Genomic DNA, 23,717 nt, shown 5'->3' with positions numbered 1-23,717 from the left:
CATGAGGAAGAAACAGTATGAAAATGGTGGGACACACTCATCCAAAGCTCAGAGAAGCCTGGGAGGGAGATCTCACATTTAGAGGCTGCCAGCACTGTGACTCCATGAGGACACGACGGCCTCGTGGAGACCAGAGGATGAAATGCATCAGCACTGATGACGCGTCTACCTTAGAACGGCCGACGGGAGCAGACAAGGACAGAAGGAACGTTAAGGAGAGAGTCACGTCACGGTAGCCACAGGAAGACAGTGTTTCCAGAAGGAAGAACATCAAGAGCTGTTGAAAGATCAAACAAGATGAGAGCTAGAGTATCTGCTGGTCAGTGGACCTGGAGAGGGGCCTGAGAGTCTAGTGGACGGCGAGGAGACAGGAAGGATGAACAGCTTTTCCAAGAAGCTTGGCTGTGAAGGAAGAGGCCAGAGAATGGGTGTGTGGAGGAGGGGGAAGAATCAAATAAAGGTACTGTTGGGGCTTCCCTGGTGGCGCAGTGGTTGAGAGTCCGCCTGCCGGTGCAGGGGACGCGTGTTCGTGCCCCGGTCCGGGAGGATCCCGCGTGCCGCGGAGTGGCTGGGCCCGTGAGCCATGGCCGCTGAGCCTGCGTGTCCGGAGCCTGTGCTCCGCAACGGGAGAGGCCACAACAGTGAGAGGCCCGCGTACCGCAAAAAATAAATAAATAAAATAATAAAAGTACTATTGATTTGCTTGTCTTCCACAGGAAGGACCTGGGGGTGCTTAAAAAGGGGAGGGGTTGGGACTTCCCTGGCGGTCCTGTGGTTAAGAATTTGTACTTCACTGCAGAGAACAGGGGTTCAATCCCTGGTCAGGGAACTAGGATCCCGCATGCCACGTGCTGTGGCCAAAAAAAAAAAGGCGGAGGGAGGGCTTGAGAGTATGAGTAAGAAGATAACAATATCCTAAGACACCTGGGATGGTGTGGAAAGATAGCTCTAAAACATAGGGCACTAGGGACAGAAAGAAGAGCTTTTCCAGTGGCGGCAGGGAGGGAGCAGAAAGGTTAATGGCAGATGTACGTCAGTTTACACTTCTGCGCCGGGAAGATAAGACAGTTCCTCTTTGACACCATCCGTTTACCCCTGTAAAACCTGAGGCTTGAAGGATGTGGGCGAGTGGAGAAGAGTTGACACAGTTGTGTTTGCGTGCGAGAGAATTAACCGAAGAACTCTAGAGGGATTTCCTGTAGCTACTGAGCGTCCACTCGTGAGCCTGCCAGCCTGTGCTCTGTCGGCCTCCAAGCCTGCCTCAGGGGAACCACCTCTGAGGTCTTCCACCGTTGCCAATTCTGCCACAGAATCTGCCTAAACTTCTGCAAACCACTCAGGACCAAACAGATATGCTCTGGCAACACAGCAGCCAGTTTTATGAATTGTTTTAAAACATCTCTCTTCTGTTTTTGGCATTTCTGTGGAATTCATCAAATACAAGCACCAATTTGAGCCAACCGAGCATGTGGTTTTAAACCATGAAGGCCTGGGAACATCACACTGGCCTGAATTCGCCTGTCCAGTAGAGTTTCACGGCAAGAACGCCCCATGGCATCGGTTACATCACAGCTAAACTGGCCTGGGTGGGAAAGCGGGGCCCACAAGACCCTCTCCATTTACCAGTCAGATTGATATCTGCAGAGCTGAGAGGAAAGGCCTTGCACGCTAAGGACTTAAACCACTAAAAAAGGATGAGCGGGAGGGAGCAGGAAGAAAAATAGGGTTGCTGCTCGACTAAAGGGCTGAAGTTCGTCTAGGCCATCCTAGACAAATCACTTCTTCATTCAACCTAAGCAGAACAGAAACCAGTTCCAGATGAATGAAAAAGGCAACAAAAGCACCATAAACTTTCTTTTCCTGCCAACGGATCTCTGGAGGGTCACAACTGTAATCGTCCATCTCTAGCCTCACCCCCGCAACTCCTTCAACCAAGCCACACATTCCTGTTCTTACTAAAATCATGCTGCCGGTCTCCAGAGCACGGCTACAGATCCACATTACCTGACCGTAGAGGGATTTGGTTAAAAGAATGGGCTTCTAGAAATGCCACACCTAGTCAGGAGGACTCACGGAATCAAGGAACTCCCCCTGCTGGGATCTGAAGGCCTATAAGTAAGAGTCTGCTCAAGCTGTCATAACAAAGTACCACGGACTGGGTGGCTTAAACAACAGAAATCGACTTCCTCCCAGTTCTGGAGGCTGAAGGTGTCCCAGGTTTGGTTTCTCCTGAGGCCTCTCTCATTGACTTGCAGACGACCGCCTTCTGGCTGTGTCCTCACAAGGTCTCCTCTCTGTGCACACAGGCTCTCATGTCCCCTGGGTGTCTCCCAGTTTCCTCTTCTTAAAATGATACTGTTCAGACTGGACTAGGGCCCACTCCCCCAGCCCCATTTTAACTTAATCACCTCTCTCAAGGCCCTGTCTTCAAGGACCGTCACATTCTGAGGTGCCGGGCGTCACAGCTTCAACATACACATTTTCGGGGGCCACAATTCAGCTCATGACACCTATCTTCCACAATTTAGTTTCAACACAGCTTTTCAGCCCCATCTTCCCCTGCTTGCCTCCATTTCAGTCAGCCTCCCTATTTTCCTTTGATACCCTGTTAAATGTTACCTTCCCCTTTTGGAGTGTGTTTTCTGCACTGAAACACTCTTCGAGAAGAAAGGCTTTAACGCCTAGGCATCAAAGGCAAAGCAAGATGGATTGCTGTCCCCGGAGCCCTTATGTCCTTTTCCTAAACATCTTTTCCCCTATTATTTGGTGAGTGACAATTCAGTTGGATTTTGTAAGCAGCTAAAATATCTGAGGTATTTTGGAAAGGGTCTTATTGAAAGAGAGCCACTTACATGACATCGGGCAGGGGGACAGAGAAGAGTCCATTTCCTGAGCACCTACTGTGTGCCAGGCATTGGATAGGTGCTTTATACACTCTCATTTAATATTCACAACAATGTGCTTGTTTTACACACGCAGGAAGCCAAGCTCAGAGAGCTTACTGAAGCTGCTCAAGGTCAAACGGCTGGGATTCCACTTCAAGTCCATCTGACTCCACACCTGTGCTTTTTCTGCAACATAATACGCTGCTCCTCTAAAAAGACTCAACAAAAGTTCATCTTTCTTCTTATTTCGAAGTCAAAACTGCACACAGCGGAACTATTGCATCATCAACTGTAAGATACACAGGAACCAGGTACAAAAAACTATCCAGTGTCTAGAACTCACTGCAACAAACGAATTTTTCTGCAGGCTGGCTCCTACAAGAAATGACTTTACTTTGAATTTTTGTTTGTAATGGTTCGTTTGAATGTAATTTTTCATATTGATCTTAATTACTTTATTAATTTTACATATGGGTATATTTATAAGATATGTTAAGTGTGGCTTTTTTTTAAAACCTTTTAATTTTTAGAGATTTCTAGTTCTGGTCAAAATAGAGTAACAGGGACTAGATTTATCTTCCTACATGAAACAACAAAAGAAGGAAGAAAGGAAGAAAGAAAAGAAAAGGAAAGACACATGACAGATCTGAAGATCTGTGACACCAATGAGAAACAGGGATCCCTGAGAGACAGGAAACTAAAATCATGACCCTTATGACTACAGCAGCCTCTGCCCTGAGCAAGTTTGGTGCAGAGAGAAAGAACACAGGCAGAACCTGGCAAAATCCATGAGTTGAACAGATGGGGCTGAGAGTGCAGGGGAGCAAGGTAGAGAGAGTTCACAGGAAAGTAGAAGGCATTTAGGAGAGTACAGAGGGTTACCCTTGAGTAGGCAACAGAGTACTGATCAACGTGTGCTTGTGAGGAAAGTAGCCAAGATGGGACAAAAACATTAAAAAACAAACAAAACACAGAAGGGTTAGAGGTTACAGGCCTGGTGCTCACACAGGGCCAGGAATACTACCTATTCTCACCAGCCAGATGGGAAGACCTCATGACTCATGCGCACTGGGTAGAGTACTGAAGGGGTCATCCCTTAGGAGTAGGGAATAATTCACCCCGGACTGCACACTACACCAGTCCTACCCTAACAAGTCTTAAAAGCCAGATCTGAGAGGACTAAATTGTTTCCAAATAACTTACATGCATCCCCCCCCCCCCCGCAAACTCAATAACATTTACAGGAATACAAAACTACCCAGCACTCAACAAGGTAAAATTCACAATATCTTACATCCAATTAAAAGAAAAAATCACCAGGCATACAAAGCAGGAAAACATGACCCATAATTAGACCAAAAAAAACCCAAAAGAAAACAAAAAAGCAACGCCCCCCCCCCCAGAAAAAAAACAATCAAATGGGACCTAGAATTGACACAGATGTTAGAATTAGTAAAAAGGATATGGAGACAGTTATTATAACTGTATTCTCTATGTTCAAAAGGTTGAGATATGGAAGATTTTAAGGAGACCTAAACTAAATTTCTGGAGATGAAAACTACAGAGTGTGATACAAACATACACATGCACGCACATGCACACACACACACACACACACACACACTGGATGCAATTAACAGCAAATGAAACACTGCAGAAGAAATACTACTGAACTTGAAGAACTAGCAATAGAAACCATCCAAAATCAAACACAGAAAGAAAAATTACCAAAAAATTAACAGAGCATTAGAGAACTATAGAGTAACTTTAGGCAGCCTAATATGCATGTAATTGGAGTCCTGAAGGAGAGGAGGTGGCAGGGGAAGGGGAAAGAAATGGAAAAATATTAGAAGAAATAATGGCTATAAGTTTTCAAAATTTAACAAAAACTATAAGTCCACAGATCCAAGAATCTCAGCAAACTCCAAGCATAAGAAACATGAAGAAAACTGCATGGAAGCGCATCCCAATCAAATTATCAAAAACAATGATAGAGAAAAAAATCTTAAAACTCAGCCAGAGCAGAGAGAGACATTATATATAAAGTAACAAAGATAAAGATGACAGCAGATTTCTTGCCAGAAACAATGTGAGAATGCAATGGTGCAAGATTTTTAACATACTCAAAACATCTTAGAATTTTACACCAGGCAAAAAACATCTTTCAGAAAGGAAGGCAAAATAAAAACATTTCCAAACATGAAAGCTCAGAGAATTCACCACCAGCAGAACCACATAATAAGCTACGTTAAAGGAAGGCCTCTCTGACCAGGAAGAAAGTGATATCAGATGGAAATCTGTGTCTACACAAAGGAATGAGGAACACCAAAATGGCAACTGTATGGTTAATATATGTTTTAAGAATTTTTTATTATTTAAATCTCTGTAGGAGATAACTGACTGGTAATCAAATGTACTTCAATTAAAAAAAGATAACTGGCAAACAAAAATAACAACAATGTAATGTGGGGTTCATAACTTATGTTAAAAAAACAATAACAATAGCAAAAAGGTCAAAAAGTAGAAAAATGGAAATAAGGTTTATACTGTATGTGAAGAGGAATAATATCACTTGAAGGCAGGCTGTGTTAAGTTGAAGATGGACATTATAAACCTCAAAGCAACCACTCAAGTTACAAATCAAAGAGCTATAGCTAATAAACCAACAAGGAAAGTAACATGAAATCATCAAAATATTCAATTAATCAAAAGGCAGACAGGAAAAAGGAACAAAGACGGATAAGACAAATAGAAAACAAACAGCAAGATGACCAATTTAACTTTTTTGTTTGTTTTCTATAAAAAGATTTTTTATTTTACTTTTTAATTTTTAAACTAATTTTTATTGGAGTATAGTTGATTAACAATGTTGTGTTAGTTTCTGCTGTACAGCAAAGTGAATCGGTAATACATATACATATATACACTCTTTTTTTAGATTATTTTCCCATATAGGTCATTACAGAGTATTGACTCGAGTTCCCTGTGCTATACAGTAGGTTCTTATTAGTTATCTGTTTTATATATAGTAGTAAGATGACCAGTTTTTATGATACCAATAATCATATTAAATGTAAACGATCTAAACATTCCCAATTAAAAAGGATTGCCAGATTTGATCAAAAGGCAAGACCCAACTCTATGCTGACTACAAGAATCAGACTGCAAATATAAAGACATAAATTGGTTAAAAGGAAAGGGATGGAAAAAGGCATATCATGCTAACATTAATAATTTTTTCAAAAACTGGAATGATTAAATTAGTATCAAAGTAGACATGAGAAGACTATCACGTGTATTTATTTCACAAATACACTTTATACACCCGTGTTTAATCTTCCCTATTTTCATAACTTCTTATGACAAAGGAGTCAATTAATTAAGAGGATATAAAAATCTGAAGTATTTATATACTGAATAACAGAAATTCAAAGTACATGAAGCAAAAACTGATCAAACTGCAGGGAGAAATAGACAAATCCACAATGATGGTTGGAGATTTTAATACCCCTCACTCAATAACTAACAGAACATATAGACAGAATTCACTAAGGATGCAGATGATTTGAACAGCACTATCAACCAACATGATCTAACTGCCATAGATGGAATGCTCTGTCCCACCCACAGAATGAGCATTCAAGCACACATAAAACATATACCAAAATAAACCACATTCTGGGCCATTAAAGAGATATCAGTAAATTATTTAAAAGTCCTCATGTCACACAAACTATATTCTCCAGCAACCACAGAATTAAATTAAAACTCAAACACAGAAAGAACTGGAAAAATCCTTATATTTGGAAACAAAATAAACATGAGTCAAAGGAGAAACCAAGGGGAAATTAGAAAGTATTTTAAACTGAAAGTGAAAACACAATAAACTAAAATTTGTGGGATGCTACTAAAAACCTTTTAATTTAAAAATAATCTATTGGTATAGAATTCATCTATATGCAAGCTAGAAAATTAGAAAATTCACAAAAGCAAAATTTAAAAAATTGTCCACCACCAAGAGATCATGGTTAACACTTTAATGAAGTTGTTCTCAGAACTGAGCTTGTATCAATTCACCCTAAGAGCTTGTTAAAACATATACTATGGGGGGGCTCTGCTCCCGGACTTCCTCATCTGGGTGAGGACCTGAGACTCTGCACTGCTCAGGTGATGCTGACGCTGCTTGCTGGCCTGGGGAGTGTGCTTTAAGACCCAGTACCTTCATGTATACCCCTTCCACATTTTTTTTTGAAGAGCGATGTGCGTGGATATAAACATACATACACTTTTTAAAAACCCAAATGAGGTCATATTGTTTATAACCTACTTTTTGCTTTTTAGTCAATGATTTCTATCTTTCTATTCTGTAAACTTTTCTTCTCACCAAATAATCACACTCTATTCAAATTCCTTCATGTGAATAAAGAATGTCCTTACTGTGATCTGTCAAAACTAACCTCCAATCCAGGACCATGCTTCATATCTGATTATGTCCATTAAGTCTCTCTTAATCTAGCCTCATCCCCTACACCACCACCACCACCACCCCCCGTTAACAAAAACAAAACAACAACAAAAAATTGACTGCTGAAGGAATGCATGAATAAAATTTGAACTGAAAAACTGAGGGTACGTTTTTATTCATTTACAAGGAAAGCTCTAAATAAAAAGGAATTAAAGATAGATCTGTAAACCAAAGTATGAAATGAAATGTATAAAGAGGGCCATCTTTATGCATTAGCGCATTAAATTCACTAGGCAGTATCTGATATCCCAGATGTATGCAAAGGAAAGTTCTGGAATAAAACTAGAACTTAATATTATAATGCAATGCCTGGGGCTTCAGGGGGCCTTTGCCTCCAGGGAAATTTTAACCTTTGGGAAACTTTAGTTTTTAAGAAGGGCTCAGCAGCAGACCTCAGGAATGGTACTTATAACACATCAATTACTCGGTTTTAACTAATTTAAAATCATTTGTTTAATTTGCATTAGCTTTGAAAATTTCAGTTCAAAGGATTTCACGTGGGTATTCTGGTGACTTAATTGGATTTCCCCCCCTTTAATCTATAGTTTGCTTCTTCTGTTTTTTTTTTGTTTGTTTTTTATATCATCTTTTTAAATTTTTTTAAATTTATTTATTTTTAGCTGCATTGGGTCTTTGTTGCTGCACGTGGACTTTCTCTAGTTGCGGGGAGTGGAGGCTACTCTTCGCTGCGGTGCGTGGGCTTCTCATTGCCGTGGCTTCTCTTGTTGTGGAGCACGGGCTCTAGGGCACGCAGGCTTCAGTAGTTGTGGCACACGGGCTCAGCAGTTGTGGCTTGCGGGCTCTAGAGCGCAGGCTCAGTAGTCATGGCGCACGGGCTTAGTTGCTCCGCGGCATGTGGGATCCTCCCGGACCAGGGCTCAAACCTGTGTCCCCTGCATTGGCAGGCAGATTCTTAACCACTGCACCACCAGGGAAGTCCCGCTCCTTCTGTTTTAATTTTCTTTTTTTCTCCCGTCTAAAACTGTCTAATTTAAAAGAACACACAGATACTTAAAACTACTGAAAACAAACGTACAGCTTAGTGAATTATTAAATGGCAAATACCCTTGTATCCATTAACCAAGTCAAGAAACAGAACTCTGTCAGCCATCTTATCCTAAAACCAGCCCCCTCCCTCTAAAAGTAACCACTACCTAGGTTTTTACAGTAACCACGAACATTTCTTGATGTTTTATTTCACGAAGTGGTGCATCTTTTAGTCTTCCTTATTTTCAAAAATGTTACGTCCTTCAGGTATCTTTTCACCTATAGTTTCTTCCTCCATCCCTCTCTCTTCCTTATAGTTTATCTGAGTAATTTCTGAGTCTGGATTTTGCAGACTGCACACTCATGGTGCCATTCAACACGCTCTTCTATCCTCCTTACTGAGTACAATTTGCCAGCTGGATCCAACTGGTCCCTTTGGCAAGGCCATACATGGTATGTTGGGAGGAACACACTTAAGTTTTTGGTTTTCTGGTATTTGTTTTTTTTTTTGTGGTACGCGGGCCTCTCACTGTTGTGGCCTCTCCCGTTGCGGAGCACAGGCTCCGGACGCGCAGGCTCAGCGGCCATGGCTCACGGGCCCAGCTGCTCCGCGGCATGTGGGATCTTCCCGTACCGGGGCACGAACCCGTGTCCCCTGCATCGGCAGGCGGACTCTCAACCACTGCGCCACCAGGGAAGCCCCTGGTATTTGTTTTTTAATATCATGACTGTGATACCTTTCTGTTACTCATTTTTATGTGCAAACTGTTTCCTAACCTTCTGAGAAGAAAGTATGGTTCATGGTAGCTTTCCTACCTTCCCAGAGCTTCCTCTTCTATTAATTTTGGGCAGTGTTAAAAAACATGGTGGCTTGCTTTCCGAGATTTCCTGCCTCTGTTTCCCTCCCCTTCTCTATTATTCCTCTCTATTGTCCTTCCCTGGCTCAATTTCACTCCCATTCTCCATAGTTTCTCCTAAGTGGTGGCCTGTCCCGGAAGGTCAGTTACTGCTCACTGGAGCTGGAATGTTCCAGCACCGTCAGGCCTCTCAGCTTCCACTGTTCTTCTCAAACTGTCCCCCTGGGATTTCTAGTGGCTCTTTGGGGGTTCTCTTCTCCATTCCATCAGATGCCCTGCTGCTCCCCTCTGTTTCCTCCCGTACAGACTCTGAGAGCAGACCTTGTGTCTGGCTGACGTTTTATCTCCGACTGCTTGTACTTTGGGATCTAGGGCTTACACTCTGACACCTAGTTTTGCCGTAAATGTTGTCCACGGGTTTTTGATGTTGTTAAGTAGCTGTTTTTATGTGGGTCTTGGGTTTGGGAAGATCCAAAAACTATGATTCCACTTCTACCTTCTCAAGACTATCCATTTTAGAAACCTATTTCCAGGTATTTTTTTAAACCAAATTGTTTTAAGATGTAGCCTTCATTAGTGACATATGGTGGAGCCAACAGGTTAGGAGACAGCTGCCATTGAAAAGATGGTTTGTTACAACCACTGAAAAGATGGTTTGTTACGTGTGGTTCCCAGGAGGAGGGGGGCAGGCCACACCATGCGGGGCCATGCGGGGAAGCACCAGGGTCCGCCAGGAGGCAGAAAGGGTGAGGACAACGCATGGGAAGGAGGCTTTACCGTGGTTTCCATGGGAAAAGACAAGGTAAGTCAGGGTAAGCAGCTTAGGATTGGCTAGCTTGAGTCATCTTAGCGGGCTCTGGGGTGTAGGGCCGTCTCTAGGTGTCTGACACCGGCCCTGGGATGATTAAGGCAGAGGAATTCTGTCTCCTGCAGTGTAAGAGCGAGATAGAAGAGGTGGTTCAGAGTATGGCCTCTGGACTGGTTCATTTCCATATGGGAGGTATGCTGGCAGGGGAAGCATTTGCTATGTCTAAGAACTGGCTAGTCCTGGGAAGGGCAGTCTCTCCTCAGTCAACAAGGCCTCAAATGCTGAAACATCAAGAACACAGAAAATAAGAAAATGTTGAAGGAAAAGATCGGTGGTTCTCAGGGGCTCAGAGGGAAGAGAGGTGGAGTGGGGATTTTCAGGGCAGTGAAACTACTCTTGTTGGTATTGTAATGGTGGATATATGTCATTATACATTTGTCAAAACTTATAGAATGTACAACACAAAGAAGGAACCCTAATTTGAACTTGGAACTGTAATGATAACGTAGTAATACTCGCTCATCGATTGTAACACAGCATCCCAGTAATGTATGACGTTAATGATAGGGGCACTGTGCATGGGGAGACAGCATAGGGGACCTCTCTTCTCTCTTTACTTTCTGCTCATTTTTTCTGTAAACCTAAAGCTGCTCTAAAAACCGAAGTCTATTAATTAAAAAACAAATTGACGACAAACGAAACCCCACATAGCTTCCTTCCAGCTTAAGAAATAGAATATTACCCATAGCCGTATTTTTCCAGCGAGCTGCCTTTCCGCGGACTCTCTGGGACCTGCCCTGTCACCGCAGCCACTGTCAGGCCGAACCATGGCGCTGCTCTGTGTGGTGACCGGGCGGCTCCACCACCCCACCTCTGCTGGCTTCCCAAACTTTCCTCTGTCCTTGGGTCTGCAGTGCTCTTCACCCTTCACACCTGGCATGTTCCACAAAGAGCCCCCCCTGGTCTCAGATGTCCACAGGCCCCCAGGAAGAAGCAAAGTCAGAAGCCTGCAACTAAGCATAGACGAAGGAGGCCTGTCTGACCCCAGAGGGGCTGGGAAACCACCGGTTAGTGATGTCTGTCATCCCAGGTAGGTGTAGGTTCTATGACCTCAAGGCCCCTAGAAAGCATGCTTGCTGCTGTGGACTGAATTGTGTCCCTCAAATTCCTGTGTTGAAGCCTTGACCCCCAATGTGACTATATCTAGAGACAGGGTCTTTAGAAGGTAATTAAGGCTTAATGATGTCATATGGGTGGGGCCCTGAGCTAATAGGACCGCAGCCTTATAAGAAGAGAAAGAGATCTCTCTCTCTCTCTCTCTGCTCTGAGCCACAGTGAGAAGGTGGCCGTCTACAAGCCAGAAAAAGAATCCTCACCAGAATGTGATCACGCTGATACCCTGATCCTGGACTCCAATACTGAAAGAAATGAAACATCTGTTGTTCAAGCCACCTACTCTATGGTATTTTGTTATGGCAGCCTAAACTAAGACACCTGCCAAGGGTAAAACTTTTTTCCTGGTGTAAAGAAGATTATAAAATAAATGAAAAGATGCCAGTTTTCTTCCTGAGCTTTACCAGTATTTTTTTTAATTTATTTAATTAATTAATTTATTTATTTTTGGCTGTGTTGGGTCTTAGTTGCTGCCTGTGAGCTTTCTCTAGCTGCAGTGAGCAGGGGCTACTCTTCGTTGCTGTGTGTGCACTTCTCATTGCCGTGGCTTCTCTTGTTGCAGAGCACGGGCTCTAGGCACGTGGGCTTCAGTAGTTGTGGCACATAGGCTCAGCAGTTGTGGCTCACGGGCTCTAGGGCGCAGGCTCAGTAGTTGTGGCGCACCAGCTTAGTTGCTCCGTGGCATGTGGGATCTTCCCGGACCACAGCTCGAACCCGTGTCCCCTGCATTGGCAGGCGGATTCTTAACCGCTGCGCCACCAGGGAAGTCCCTTTACCAGTATTTATTTATACAAAACCAGAATTGTTTATCAGATCACTGAGCATTGTAGCTTTCATGAAATATTGGCAGGCCAGCCTCACTGGTTTCCGAGGCAGAATGCAAGAATAAAATACAGCAGATAGCTGACTGACTGCTATGCCGGGAAGCCTGCTGGGGTTAACACTGTAAAGTATCTGAATTAATCCTCATGCTAACCTTGTAAAATAGTCATTTATTAATCCCAATTTTTTCAGATAAAGTACAAAATCAAAGAAGTTCAGAATCTACCCAGTTGCCAAATGACAAAGCAAATGTTTAAACAGAGATTTACAGGCCGTAACACAGAGCTGTCCCCACTCTCCCCAACAGGTCCACGAGATAAATCTTACATATACAACCATCTCTGCTGGCCAGGTGCGCGCAGCTCTTTGAGATGGGGAGATGTGAGGAAAGGCAGCCCAGTGAAGCAGAGAGAACTTGCATCGCCTGAGACGGGTCTGTGTGTGACTCATGGTAATACACCTGGTTATGCAGTTCATACTGAATTTGCTCACTGTAAAACATGAATAATAAAGTGCCTACCTCGGAGAAATGTTATAAAGCAGAGACTGGTAAACAAAGGCCTATGGGCCAAATCCAGCCTATGACCTGTTTTGCTACAGCGCAAAGAGCAAAGATGGGATTTTAAGTGGTTGGGGGAAAAAAAAATCAAAAGTAGCCCTATATTTCATGACGTGTGAAAACTCTACGAAATTCAAACGTCCATGCCCGTAACTAAAGCTTTACCGGAACCCAACCACAATCATTCATTTACATTATCTACGGCTGCCTTGCACTGAAGTGGCAGAGCTGGGCAGTTGCAACAGAGACGGTATGGGTTGCAAAGCCTAACATGTTTACTCTCTGGCTCTTTCTGCCGACCCCTGATGTGAAGAACGAACGATGTGAAGTTAAGTTTATAGCAGAGTCCACGGAACACAGTAGAAGCCCAAGAACAGTGAGCTCTCTGCATCCACCCCAATGGCAACCCAACATCTCTCTGGCCTTTCACCAGCCTTCAGACTCTAGGTACCCATTAGCTGGCATATTAAGTAAAGGGTCTTGATTCCTAAGATCAATAATAGCGTCTCTGCCATGGGAAGGCAAATCAATGAAAGAAAAAAAAAAGCCAATTAAAAGACTTCTCTACTTCTGTGGGGCAATCCCACGGGGCAGCTGCCTGGACTCAAGGACAACACGTGCCCGACTTGCATGTAAACACAGCAATCAACTCTATTAATTGACAAGCCATGGGACAAGTCTAATTGAGGGTAGAGCACAATTGATTACTTACTAATTATCACTAGTTTATTTCCAATCTGGAGAAACACATCTTAGACCAGGGAAAGCACTCATTCTCCCCTTAAGCTTCTTCAAACCCTTACTATAAAGAATGCTCTGACATGGGCTATTTACGTGATACAAGTGATGAGAAAGGGGTGAAAGGCTGAGCTGCAGTGCGAGTTGCCTGAACTTACCATCCAGGGACAAAGGTCCACAACCTTGCACGCTGGGGACCTCGGGGGAACAACTAGCTTCCTGTGTATTACGTAGAGATAAATGGGCAAAACCAGTTGTGACAGCCCATGTCTGGGCATTTTGAGAGTAACCATGCTTCCTGCTGGTTTGTCAGATATGTGAGCAGCCTCCCAAAAGAAGCCTGGCAGAGGTGATAATCACAACAGTAGTATTAAAAATAATAACGACAACACGTCATTGCAGAGTTATTCACAACAAGCAAGGGGGAAGCAACCTAAATGTCCATCAACAGATGAGTGGGTAAGCAAAATGTGGTCTATCCACACAATGCAGTATTATTCAGCCTTTCTTGGACCTCCCTGGTGGCACAGTGGTTAAGAATCCACCTGCCAATGCAGGGGACACGGGTTCGAGCTCTGGTCCTGGAAGATCCCACATGCCACGGAGCAACCTAAGCCCGTGCGCCACAACTACTGAGCCTGCGCTCTAGAGTCCGCGAGCCACAACTACTGAAGCCCTCACACCTAGAGCCCGTGCTCTGCAACAAGAGAAGCCACCACAATGAGAAGCCCGCACACCACAACGAAGAGTAGCCCCCGCTCGCCACAACTAGAGAAAGCCGAAGCCTGGCAGCCAAGAGCCAGTGCAGCCAACAATAAATATTAAGAGAAAAAAAATACATTCTGACACATGCTCCAACACGGACGGACCTTGAGGACATTACATTAAGTGAAATAAGCCAGACCGAAAACAACAAATAATGTATGATGCCACTTTTACGAGGTATCCAACGTGGTCGAACTCAGAGAAACAGAAAGTAGAATGGTAGCTACCAGGGGCTGGGGAAGAGGAAAGGAAGCTGTTGTTTAATGGGTATGGAGTTTCAGTTTTACATGATGAAAATGTTCTAGAGACCTACTGCACAACAATGAATACAGTTAACACCACTGTACTACTATAGACTTACTTGAAAATGGTTAAGATGATAAATTTCATGTTATCTGTGTTTGACCATAAAAAACTGTAATGATGAAAATGATGATGATAGTTTCCATAACTAATACTTTCTGAACACTACATACATAGTTCCCAGACCCTGGGCTACATGCTGACAGATACCGTGTTTGATCGTTTCAAAAACCCCACGAGATGGGCACCATCGTCCCCATTTTACCTTCAGGCAAAGTGAGGCACTGGAAGGCCAGCAACCTGCCCCAGTCACCCCGCTGCTAACAGGCAAAGCAGGGGTTTGGGGGCTGGCAGTCCGACCCACCACTATGATGCAACAGCCAGCTAGGAAGTCCGCACTGAGAGAATCTGGGAAGGAGACAAAAACCCTATGATGTAAATCTTAAATCTTCCAGCAAGTTTATCTGAGAGCAGAGGTGAAATGCAGCTAGTGCTTGCTAGTCTCACACGTGAGTGGCTTTCCCTCAGTTCATCCAATCAAGACTCGTCCTAGGCTCTTCCAAAACAGATTCCATCAGCCAGCCTCTGGGTGCTTTTTGGTCATTACTTCTGTTCCTGTGTGCTTTTAGTTCACTGCATTTTGGGGGTAAACTTTTATTGAAGATATGTGTGTGTGTGTGTGTGTGTGTGTGTGTGTACACACATTACAAGTGTACGTGTTACAAGTGTATGGCTCACTGAATTTTTACAAACTGATTGCACCCATAGAGCAAGCACTGAGATCAAGAAAAAGACCACGGCCAGGGCCCCAGAAGCCCTCCTTGTACCCATTTGCACCATCCCATCTAATACCACAGATCAATTTTGTTAAAACAACCTATTTTGAAAATTACATGAAATTAGCTTTCAGGTTGAGATGTGAAATTGACATAGAGCAAAATACAGAGACACGGTCAGAGCAGGATGGTGACCAAGAGCATTTAGAAAGATCTGAACTTGAATCCTGGATCTATCACTGCTCAGCTGTCTGCCTTGTTGAAAAGGACTTACTCTTTAAGCCTTAGCTTCCTTATCGGAAAAAGGAGGTATAATGGGCTAGAATAAAGGAACCGGAATAAACAAAACAGTGTACATAAACCTATTACGATGCCTTGAACAGAGCTATTACTTCCTAGAGCACGTGTTGGCAAACTACAGCTTCCTATTTTATAAATAAAGTTTTACTGGAACAAATCCATGCTGATTCATTTACACTACAAGGGTAGAACTGAAAGCTGGAGTAGAGACTCTCTGGCATGAAACGTCTATTCTAATATTCACTATCTGGCCCTTGACTAAAGTTTGCTGATCCCTGCTTTAGAATATGGGCCATGTTTGCTGTTGTGTCCACAGGAACTAGAGCAGCCTGGTGCACGGTGAGCACTCAGGTAGTGGCCTTTATTTGCAACAATTATCTCTTTCTTTTAGTTATCATTAACGGGTTTAGGGAATTTTTCAGTTGAACACATTCCTAAACAATATGATAAGGAAACGGTGAAATCACAAAAATGAAGCCTGATAAAACTTGAAACAAGTCAGCCCTGGAGGTACCCTGAAAGATTAACAGGTCTGTAAACGCTCGCAAAAGAGAAGCACCCAAGGTCAACACAAAAGGCACTGAACTTGAGGTCAGAAGAATGGGGTTAGAATCCTAGCTCTGCCATTAGCTAACTGGTTGACCCAGATGCGGAACGATTCTCAGTCTTGGTACCCTCACCACTGCTAATTTACGGTTGAGAAAAGAAACTCCAGCAGGATCGGAACGGGACAAGACTGGAGTCAGGAAAGCCGTTGGGACCCTGACTTATGCAGGCAGCGTTGCTAGAAATAATGAGAGAACAAATCTTCAAGTGTCTTGAGAATCATTATTTTAACATAAAACAAGTTTATGAAACAATGGTCCACTGACCTGGCTACACTGTATGATAATTATTTGTTTCCTTGTCAACCTTCCTAAGCAGGCTCGTCTAATGACTGGAAACAGTAACTGTTACTTGCTAGCTGTCCCTTCATATCAGGTGTCTTCTGCCGTATGAAGTGTGATGCAGGACGCGGCACTGGCACAAAATAATCGCTCGATGCATAAATGAATGTGGAATTAGATGTGGCCCTTCTGCGGTCGTCTGCCACATCAGAAAGAGGACAGGGAGTCAGGGCAGCTTCGAGCTAACATAAGCACTAGAAAACGGCAAAGAGGGCTTAGAGGTTAGATGTGTGTCTCGAAAACACGATTTGTGCACGTCTTCAGGTGCAGGCTCAGTTCCCGCCAGCCATTCCCAGACTCTGCATCAGTCCCAGCCAGCACCATCTCCAGCCCGATACCATGAACCCCGAACAGCTCTCCTGACTCTCGTCCAATTCCAATCTGGCTACAGTTGTCTTTCTAAGCCATAAATCAGACCATATCACACTCCCTTTATTTTTTATTCATTTCATTATTTATTTATTTATGGCCATGCCTCGCACGCAGCTTGTGGGAGCTTAGCTCCCCAACCAGGGCTTGAACCGAGGTCCATGGCAGTGAAGGCCCATGTCCTAACCACTGGGCAACCAGGGAATTCCCCCCATGCTCCATTTAAAATGCATTACCAGCTTCCTAAACACATTAGCTCGGTGCAGAACTGTGCTGTCCCATACAAGGGCCGCTAGCTACACGTGACCACTGAGCACCTGAGATACAGCTGGTCTGGCTGTGAGTGTCACATACATATCAGATTCAAAGACTTAGCAGGAAAAAAGTGTAAAATCTGTTATTCGTAGGTTTTCAGACTGATTACATGTTGAAATGATAATGATTTTAGACGTGTTAAATCACTTTTTAAAAACTTTTTAAACATAACTGCTAGAAAACTTGAAATTAAGTGAGTGGTTCATCTTCCGTTTCTACTAGATAGCAATGGGGCAGAAAGCCCTTCCGTATAGACCTGGCTCCAGTTCTCTCTCTCACCTCCATCAGCAGAGCCCTGCTCCCTCGCCTCTAAACTTCAGCCTTCTCTGCAGGTTTCTGAATAGCCCACTTGCTGTCTGGTCTTTGGGCATCTGGTGCCCCCTCTCCCTGGAACATTTTATCAGCTCAACTCCTCCTGGCCTCATAGGACTCTGTCTCACAGTATCTGTGAAGGATTTCCTGAACACAAATGCTGTTTGTTGCTCCCACTGCCCAACGCCCCCGGGCTCCAGTGGACCACCTGCCACATGTCCTGAACCGGCCACTGACTCAGTCCGATGCCCCACCTGGATTATACATTCTCTCCATCTCACTCCTGTTGGATCCCCAGTGCAGGGGCCAGCAAAAGTTCCAGGCACTCAGTGTGCACGGAACAGAAATGCAGTCCATGAACTTACACCCTAACAGGGTGTCTCATAAGAGGTAGACTAGGATACAGCCTTAAGAAAGTACCATCGGCCAAAAGAGAAAAAAGAACGGTGCTCTATGTTCTAAATGTGGGGCTCAAATCAGTGAGACCTTTTCAAAGAACGACATGACACATCTAGCAAACTTTAAGATGCTCAAACCCACGGATGATGCAACTTCCGTGCCTGTGGATCCGAACTACTGAGAGAAACCCCTGACCATGAAGGCAAACATGAACGTAACAGTATGTTCACTGGAGCACCATTTGTAAAAGCACATGATTCAGTACAACCTAAGTATCCCACCCTTTACAGCCAGGCTTGTAAGTTACGGCACATCCATTCAGCAGAACAGCATGGAACTGTGAAAAGGAAGGAAGCGGATTCTATGTGCTGAAGAGGAAAGATGTCCAGGATATATGAACGGTGTGTGGGTGGAGTACAGGGCACTGTGTATTGTTTCCTCACATTATCGTATTTCAAAAATATGTGTCTGTTGAAACACAACATGGTTAACTATACCCTAATATAAAATAAAATAATAAAAATAAAATAAATGCAACTAACACAACATTGTTAATCAACTGTACCCCAGTATAAACAAAAATTACGTGTTTGTGTACACATATACACAGACTCTGATCAGAAGGATACAGAAGACACTGGTGATGGAGGTTCTCAGAGGGAGAGGTGGAGGAAGATGGTGAGGGGGGACAGCCTGCACTGTGTATTCTCTTTGAACTTGCTATTCATATGCACACATTACTTTCAAAGACAGATTAACAAGGGCTTTCTGGGTACCTTTTCTGTTGTACATTTCCGTATGGCCAAGGAAGGTCCCAATTATTTCCCTCCCCCAAGTCGAACAGACAGTAAAACAGCAACATCCCATGGACGTCACCTACCGTGATCTTCTTGTGGTCGGGAAACTCGAGGCCAAAATAATCTCCTTCCACGAGGTTCAGGTGGCTGCACACCGCATCCAGCAGCACTTTCCCCGGGGCTCTTTGCTGGGAACAGAAACAGCGGGAGTTACGCCCTCTGAGACAGGCAGCTAGGGACGCACACCGCGGCTCCCACTACAGGAAGCCTCTTCATGCCCGAGTCTGTAACCGCTCGCCACCAAGCACCGCCACTACACCCTAGTCACCGGCCCCGCGCCCACCACCGATTCCCTTCTCATGCTGCCCTCACACTTAGGTGCTGACCTCTGCCATCTTCTCCCTACCCCAAGGCCAGGCACTACCCCCCTTAAAAATAACAGGCAAATGCCATATGACATCACTTATATGTGGAATCTAAAATATGCGACAAATGAACTTATCTGTGAAACAGACTCACAGACAGAGAGAGCAAACCTGTGGCTGCTGGGGGGAGGGGGGTGGAGGAGTGATGGATTGGGAGTTTGGGATCAGCAGATGCAGACTCATATACACAATGGATAAACGACAAGGTCCTACTGCATCGCACAGGGAACCATATTCAGTACCCTGTGATCAATCACAGTGGAAAAGAATATGAAAAAGAATATCTATGTGTACAACTGAATCTCTTTGCTGCACAGCAGAACTTAACACACCACTGTAAATACTTAATAAATTACAGAAATAACAGACTTTATTTTTTTATAGCAGTTTTCGGTTTACAGAAAATTGAGCAGGAAGTCCGTGGGGAGAGTTCTCACGCACCTCTCCCCACCACACCCAGGGCCCCACTTACTAACATCTTGGGTTAGTTTGGTACATTTGTTACAATTGTTGAGCCAATACTGATACATCATCACCATCCAAAGTCCATAGTTTACACTGGGATTCACTCTTTGTGCTGTATCGTTCTACGGATTTCAACAAATGCATACTATCACAGAGCCCCCATAACCGGATCACACAAGAGAGTTTCACCAGCCTAAACATCCCCTGTGCTCCCTTCGTCCGCGCTCACCACCCCCCAAACTCCTGGCAACCACTGATCGTTTTATTGTCTCTCCAGTTTTGCCTCTTCTAGAATGTCATATAGTTGGAATCGTATAGAATGTTGCCTTTTCAGATTGGCTTCTTTCACTTAGCTGTATGCATTGAAGTTTCCTCCATTCTTTTTATTGATGAATAATATACCACTGTGTGGATGGACCACAGCTTGTTTACCCATTCACTCGTTGAAGGACATCTCGGTTGCCCAAGTTTGGGCAATTGTGAATAAAGCTGCTATTAATATTTGTGTGCCTTTCTGTAACTTTTCAGCTCATGATCCCATGCCCTTTTTGTGGCAGCTGAAAGCCTGTCCCTGTTCCTCTTGCTTCCCCCTCCACCCCCGGCCAAATGTGGCAGAATGTACGGCTTTCTTCTCTAGACTTTGCATAAACTCTCATCTAGACTTCATAGGAACTGAGGGTAAAGGCCATAGGTTACTTATTTTTTTAGGCCATAGGTTATTAATCGCCTTACCCACGATGCCTAAATGCCAACCAGTCTTGTTGAAATGAATGAACAAATGAATACAATTACTCATTCCACTGTATTCTCTGTAGTTAAACATCTACGAGTCTGTCTCCCCAATGAAACTCTGGGCTACCTGTTCACCTTTCTATTCCTATTGGCTAGCGCAGCCCCTGGCAGTCCCTCGATGTCTGCTAAAATATGTATTTTCTATACCCTGAATTTATAAAACCAGTAACTGGAGACGACACTGCCTTGAAACATTTTTCTTGCAGCGTTTGATCTGTGTGGTGAAATTGGATCCATTTTGCAAGTGGGTGTTAGGAATCTACCAGATAGTGAAGAGAAACCAAGGCATAGGATTCTAAGCTCTTTAGGGTAGAAAGTGTAGAAAGGGAAGATGATATATATGAACCCACTTTCTATGCCTTGGTTTCTCTTCACTATCTGGTAGATTCCTAACACCCACTTGCAAAATGGATCCAATTTCACCACACAGATCAAACGCTGCAAGAAAAATGTTTCAAGGCAGTGTCCTCTCCAGTTACTGGTTTTATACTTTCACTTCCCCTCTGCTAAGAGCAGAGCAATTTGGGAGCCAATTAGTAACCCAGGAGACTAATTGGCAGTAGCAGTCAGAGCCTGGCAAGTACAATGATGGGCACATCCATTAGGCCACCCAATAGCGTGACCTGAGGGGCCAGCAAAGATGCTTCTGTGTCCAGCCATAAAGCATCTTTTTTTTCTTTTTTTTAAACAGACACCACTTTGTGCTCCCATATTCCTCATGGTTGAAATCCAGAAGATACTCAGTTATCTAAGGGCATGCGGTAGTCTCCATGGATAATCCCAAACTCACCAGGCTCTAGACTTTGAATGCCCAGTCCAAGGGTCACCAGGAGAGTCGTTTCACTCGCCCTGATGGCAGAACTAACATGTAATGGTGTGTAAACCCCGTCCTTGTCTGTCAAACGTATCCCCCCCCACTACCCCAGCCCACACACCCCTATGTTTATCCAGTGTTAACAGCTGAACGGATTACTGGTCACCAATCTTATTTCCCACTTCTTTCTCAAAGCAACGCACCCTCGGTCATGCTGAGAGCACTTGGGAATTCACCAGCCAGGCTCACGGGGGGTCTTGAGTTCAATTCCTCACACCTGCCTCCATAGAACTGTATGAATAACTTAGGCATGGCTACTTGTTCGAGGTCCTCTTCTCTGGCCAGTAAAATCTACAGAGGCTAGCTAGTAAGAACATGATAGAAATGGGCCAGGTGCTAAGAAGCTGTGGAAGAATTCCTGTATCATAAGATCTTTTTTTTTTTTTTTGCGGTACGCAGGCCTCTCACCGCCGTGGCCTCTCCCGCTGCGTAGCACAGGCTCAGCGGCCATGGCCCACGGGCCCAGCCGCTCCGCGGCATGTGGGATCCGCCCGGACCGGGGCACGAACCCGCGTCCCCCGCATCGGCAGGCGGACTCTCAACCACTGCGCCACCAGGGAAGCCCCACCATAACATCTTTTTAAGAGAAGACCACATTCCAGTTTCACAATTCTTCTTTCTCACCATTCGTGACATTTCCTATTTGTTACAAACTGAACCACCAATTATCTGACCAGCTGGCAAGTACTCACGTCTCCCAGAGAATTCCTGGAACTAAGTGAATTTGATAACTTCATCTAGATTTACAGAGTCTGGGAAATGAGACTCCACAATTCAACGCTGGAAGTCTAAACAAGTAAAAAATCAACATACAATGGATGCCTTTATGGAATGATGTTCAACTAAGCACTTCATGGAACACCCCGAGGAGAGGTAGAGTTACCCTCTGAATCAGGTCCTTTACTGAGTCAGCAGAGATTTTTGTGACCACACTGAGCATATCTTGGTAATAATAAGAGGCTGGAAATAGATGCTTGGAATCTAGTTAATATATAAGCCTGGTCCCAAGTCTTAAAATTTTCCTTAAAATTTATTATTTTGTACAAATCTTTGATGCAAAAATGACTTTTCAATGGGACCCAAATTTTTATATAGGGAGAAGTTAGAGTTCGAACGATATTATATAGTTCCTAAAATTCGTCTGTAAAATAGATGCCTTTAATGCATTATACGAATGGTCCTGTGAACACTGGCTATCTTCAGGGGTATAAGGAAAGCCAGCATGTAGAATTACTAGAAAGTATTTATAAGGGTTGAAATGCAGTCACTAGATGACAATTTCATGGGTAAACGGACACGGCATTAACTTCCCAATGTATACCAGGCAGCTATGGCCTAAAATGTTCCTAGATAGACTTCACGATGCCAAAGTTCAGGGACACTGTTTCCCTTTCTTTTAGGGGTTGGTGTAGAAATGTCTGGGTTTAATCAATGCACCCAGGGCTGAATTCCGCTTCAGAGAAAGCATCTCAGAGAAGGGAAGCAGGAAGAGTTTTATCCACATTCTTTAAGAAAAATTATCCCCTCTTTCTTTCCAACAGTGGATTCACTCGGTCCACAGCATCGTTTCTTTACACTTGCCTCCAATGAATTTTTTGAACTTCACATTAAAAGCAATTCTGCTCAAAATTCACACCACAGGATATAAAATGGATGGTAGCAATGGTTGCACAACCCTGTGAATGTACTTAATACCACTGAATTGTACACTTAAAAATGGCTAAAATGGTAAATCTTTTGTTGTGTTCATTTTACCAGAATTTAAAAATGCAGAAAGAGAGACCAAAAAAAAAAAGTAACTGAGGATGGCATTCGCATCTACATACAAATGACTGAAGAGAGTTATTCACAATAGAATCTGTTTAAACTATTTTTAAGAATAAGAAAATCAAGAATCCACTTCCTTTACATTAGATCTTCGAGAAACACTGAGGGGTAGGACCCAGCTCAAGTTGAGCGTCTGTGAAGAGCCGTATCACACGGGGAGAATGAGTGATATCCATGTGTGCGCTAAAGGGCTGTTAATATTTCTCAGCACAAAAGGTTCTTTTACGTGTCTGGCGAAGAAAAAGGCACGATATGAACATCGTTGGAAGTAACCACAAATTATGCACCTGGGGCAGGCTTTGCACGAGACAGATGATGGGGTTCAACAGCTACAAAGCCACCAGCCCTTTGTTGCTAAAACAAACCTATAAATGAGTCAATAAAGTCTGGATGTGGGGAAAGGTGGCAACACCGTAGACTAGGCTGGCAGAACACAAAGAGGAGACGCTCAGGAAAATTCATCTGTAAACGGACTTTCTCAAAGAGTAACTTACTTTAAGATACACGCACACACATACACACACACACACACACACTTATGGCTGCACAAATTATCATACACGAGGAAGGAAAAACAAATCACTTAGGCTTCATCTGAAAACCTGTATCTGTTAGAAATGGTTTAACATGAAAGGGACCTCTTGATGAATGTTTTTCAAATTGTCCCCAAGTGTTTGTACTGGGGCTGAGGGGGGCA

General features: G+C 43.8%; 1 protein-coding gene across 5 annotated transcripts in view; it reads right to left on the bottom strand.

Annotated features, from left to right (window-relative positions):
* FARP1 (FERM, ARH/RhoGEF and pleckstrin domain protein 1) overlaps positions 1–23,717 on the bottom strand; it is a 285,374-nt gene that overhangs the window by 85,862 nt on the left and 175,795 nt on the right. For all 5 annotated transcript variants that reach the window (XM_082859491.1, XM_082859494.1, XM_082859490.1 and 2 more), the window contains exon 3: positions 18,721–18,825. In XM_082859491.1, the coding sequence (XP_082715617.1) occupies positions 18,721–18,825 (105 nt within the window). The remainder of the gene's footprint in view (positions 1–18,720; positions 18,826–23,717) is intronic.

This window comes from Leucopleurus acutus (genome assembly GCF_964270905.1).
Source record: "Leucopleurus acutus genome assembly, chromosome: 18".
Classification (NCBI taxonomy): domain Eukaryota; kingdom Metazoa; phylum Chordata; class Mammalia; order Artiodactyla; family Delphinidae; genus Leucopleurus; species Leucopleurus acutus.
The sequence above is the reverse complement of the archived record's forward strand: the minus strand, read 5'-3'. Positions and strand labels throughout refer to the sequence as shown.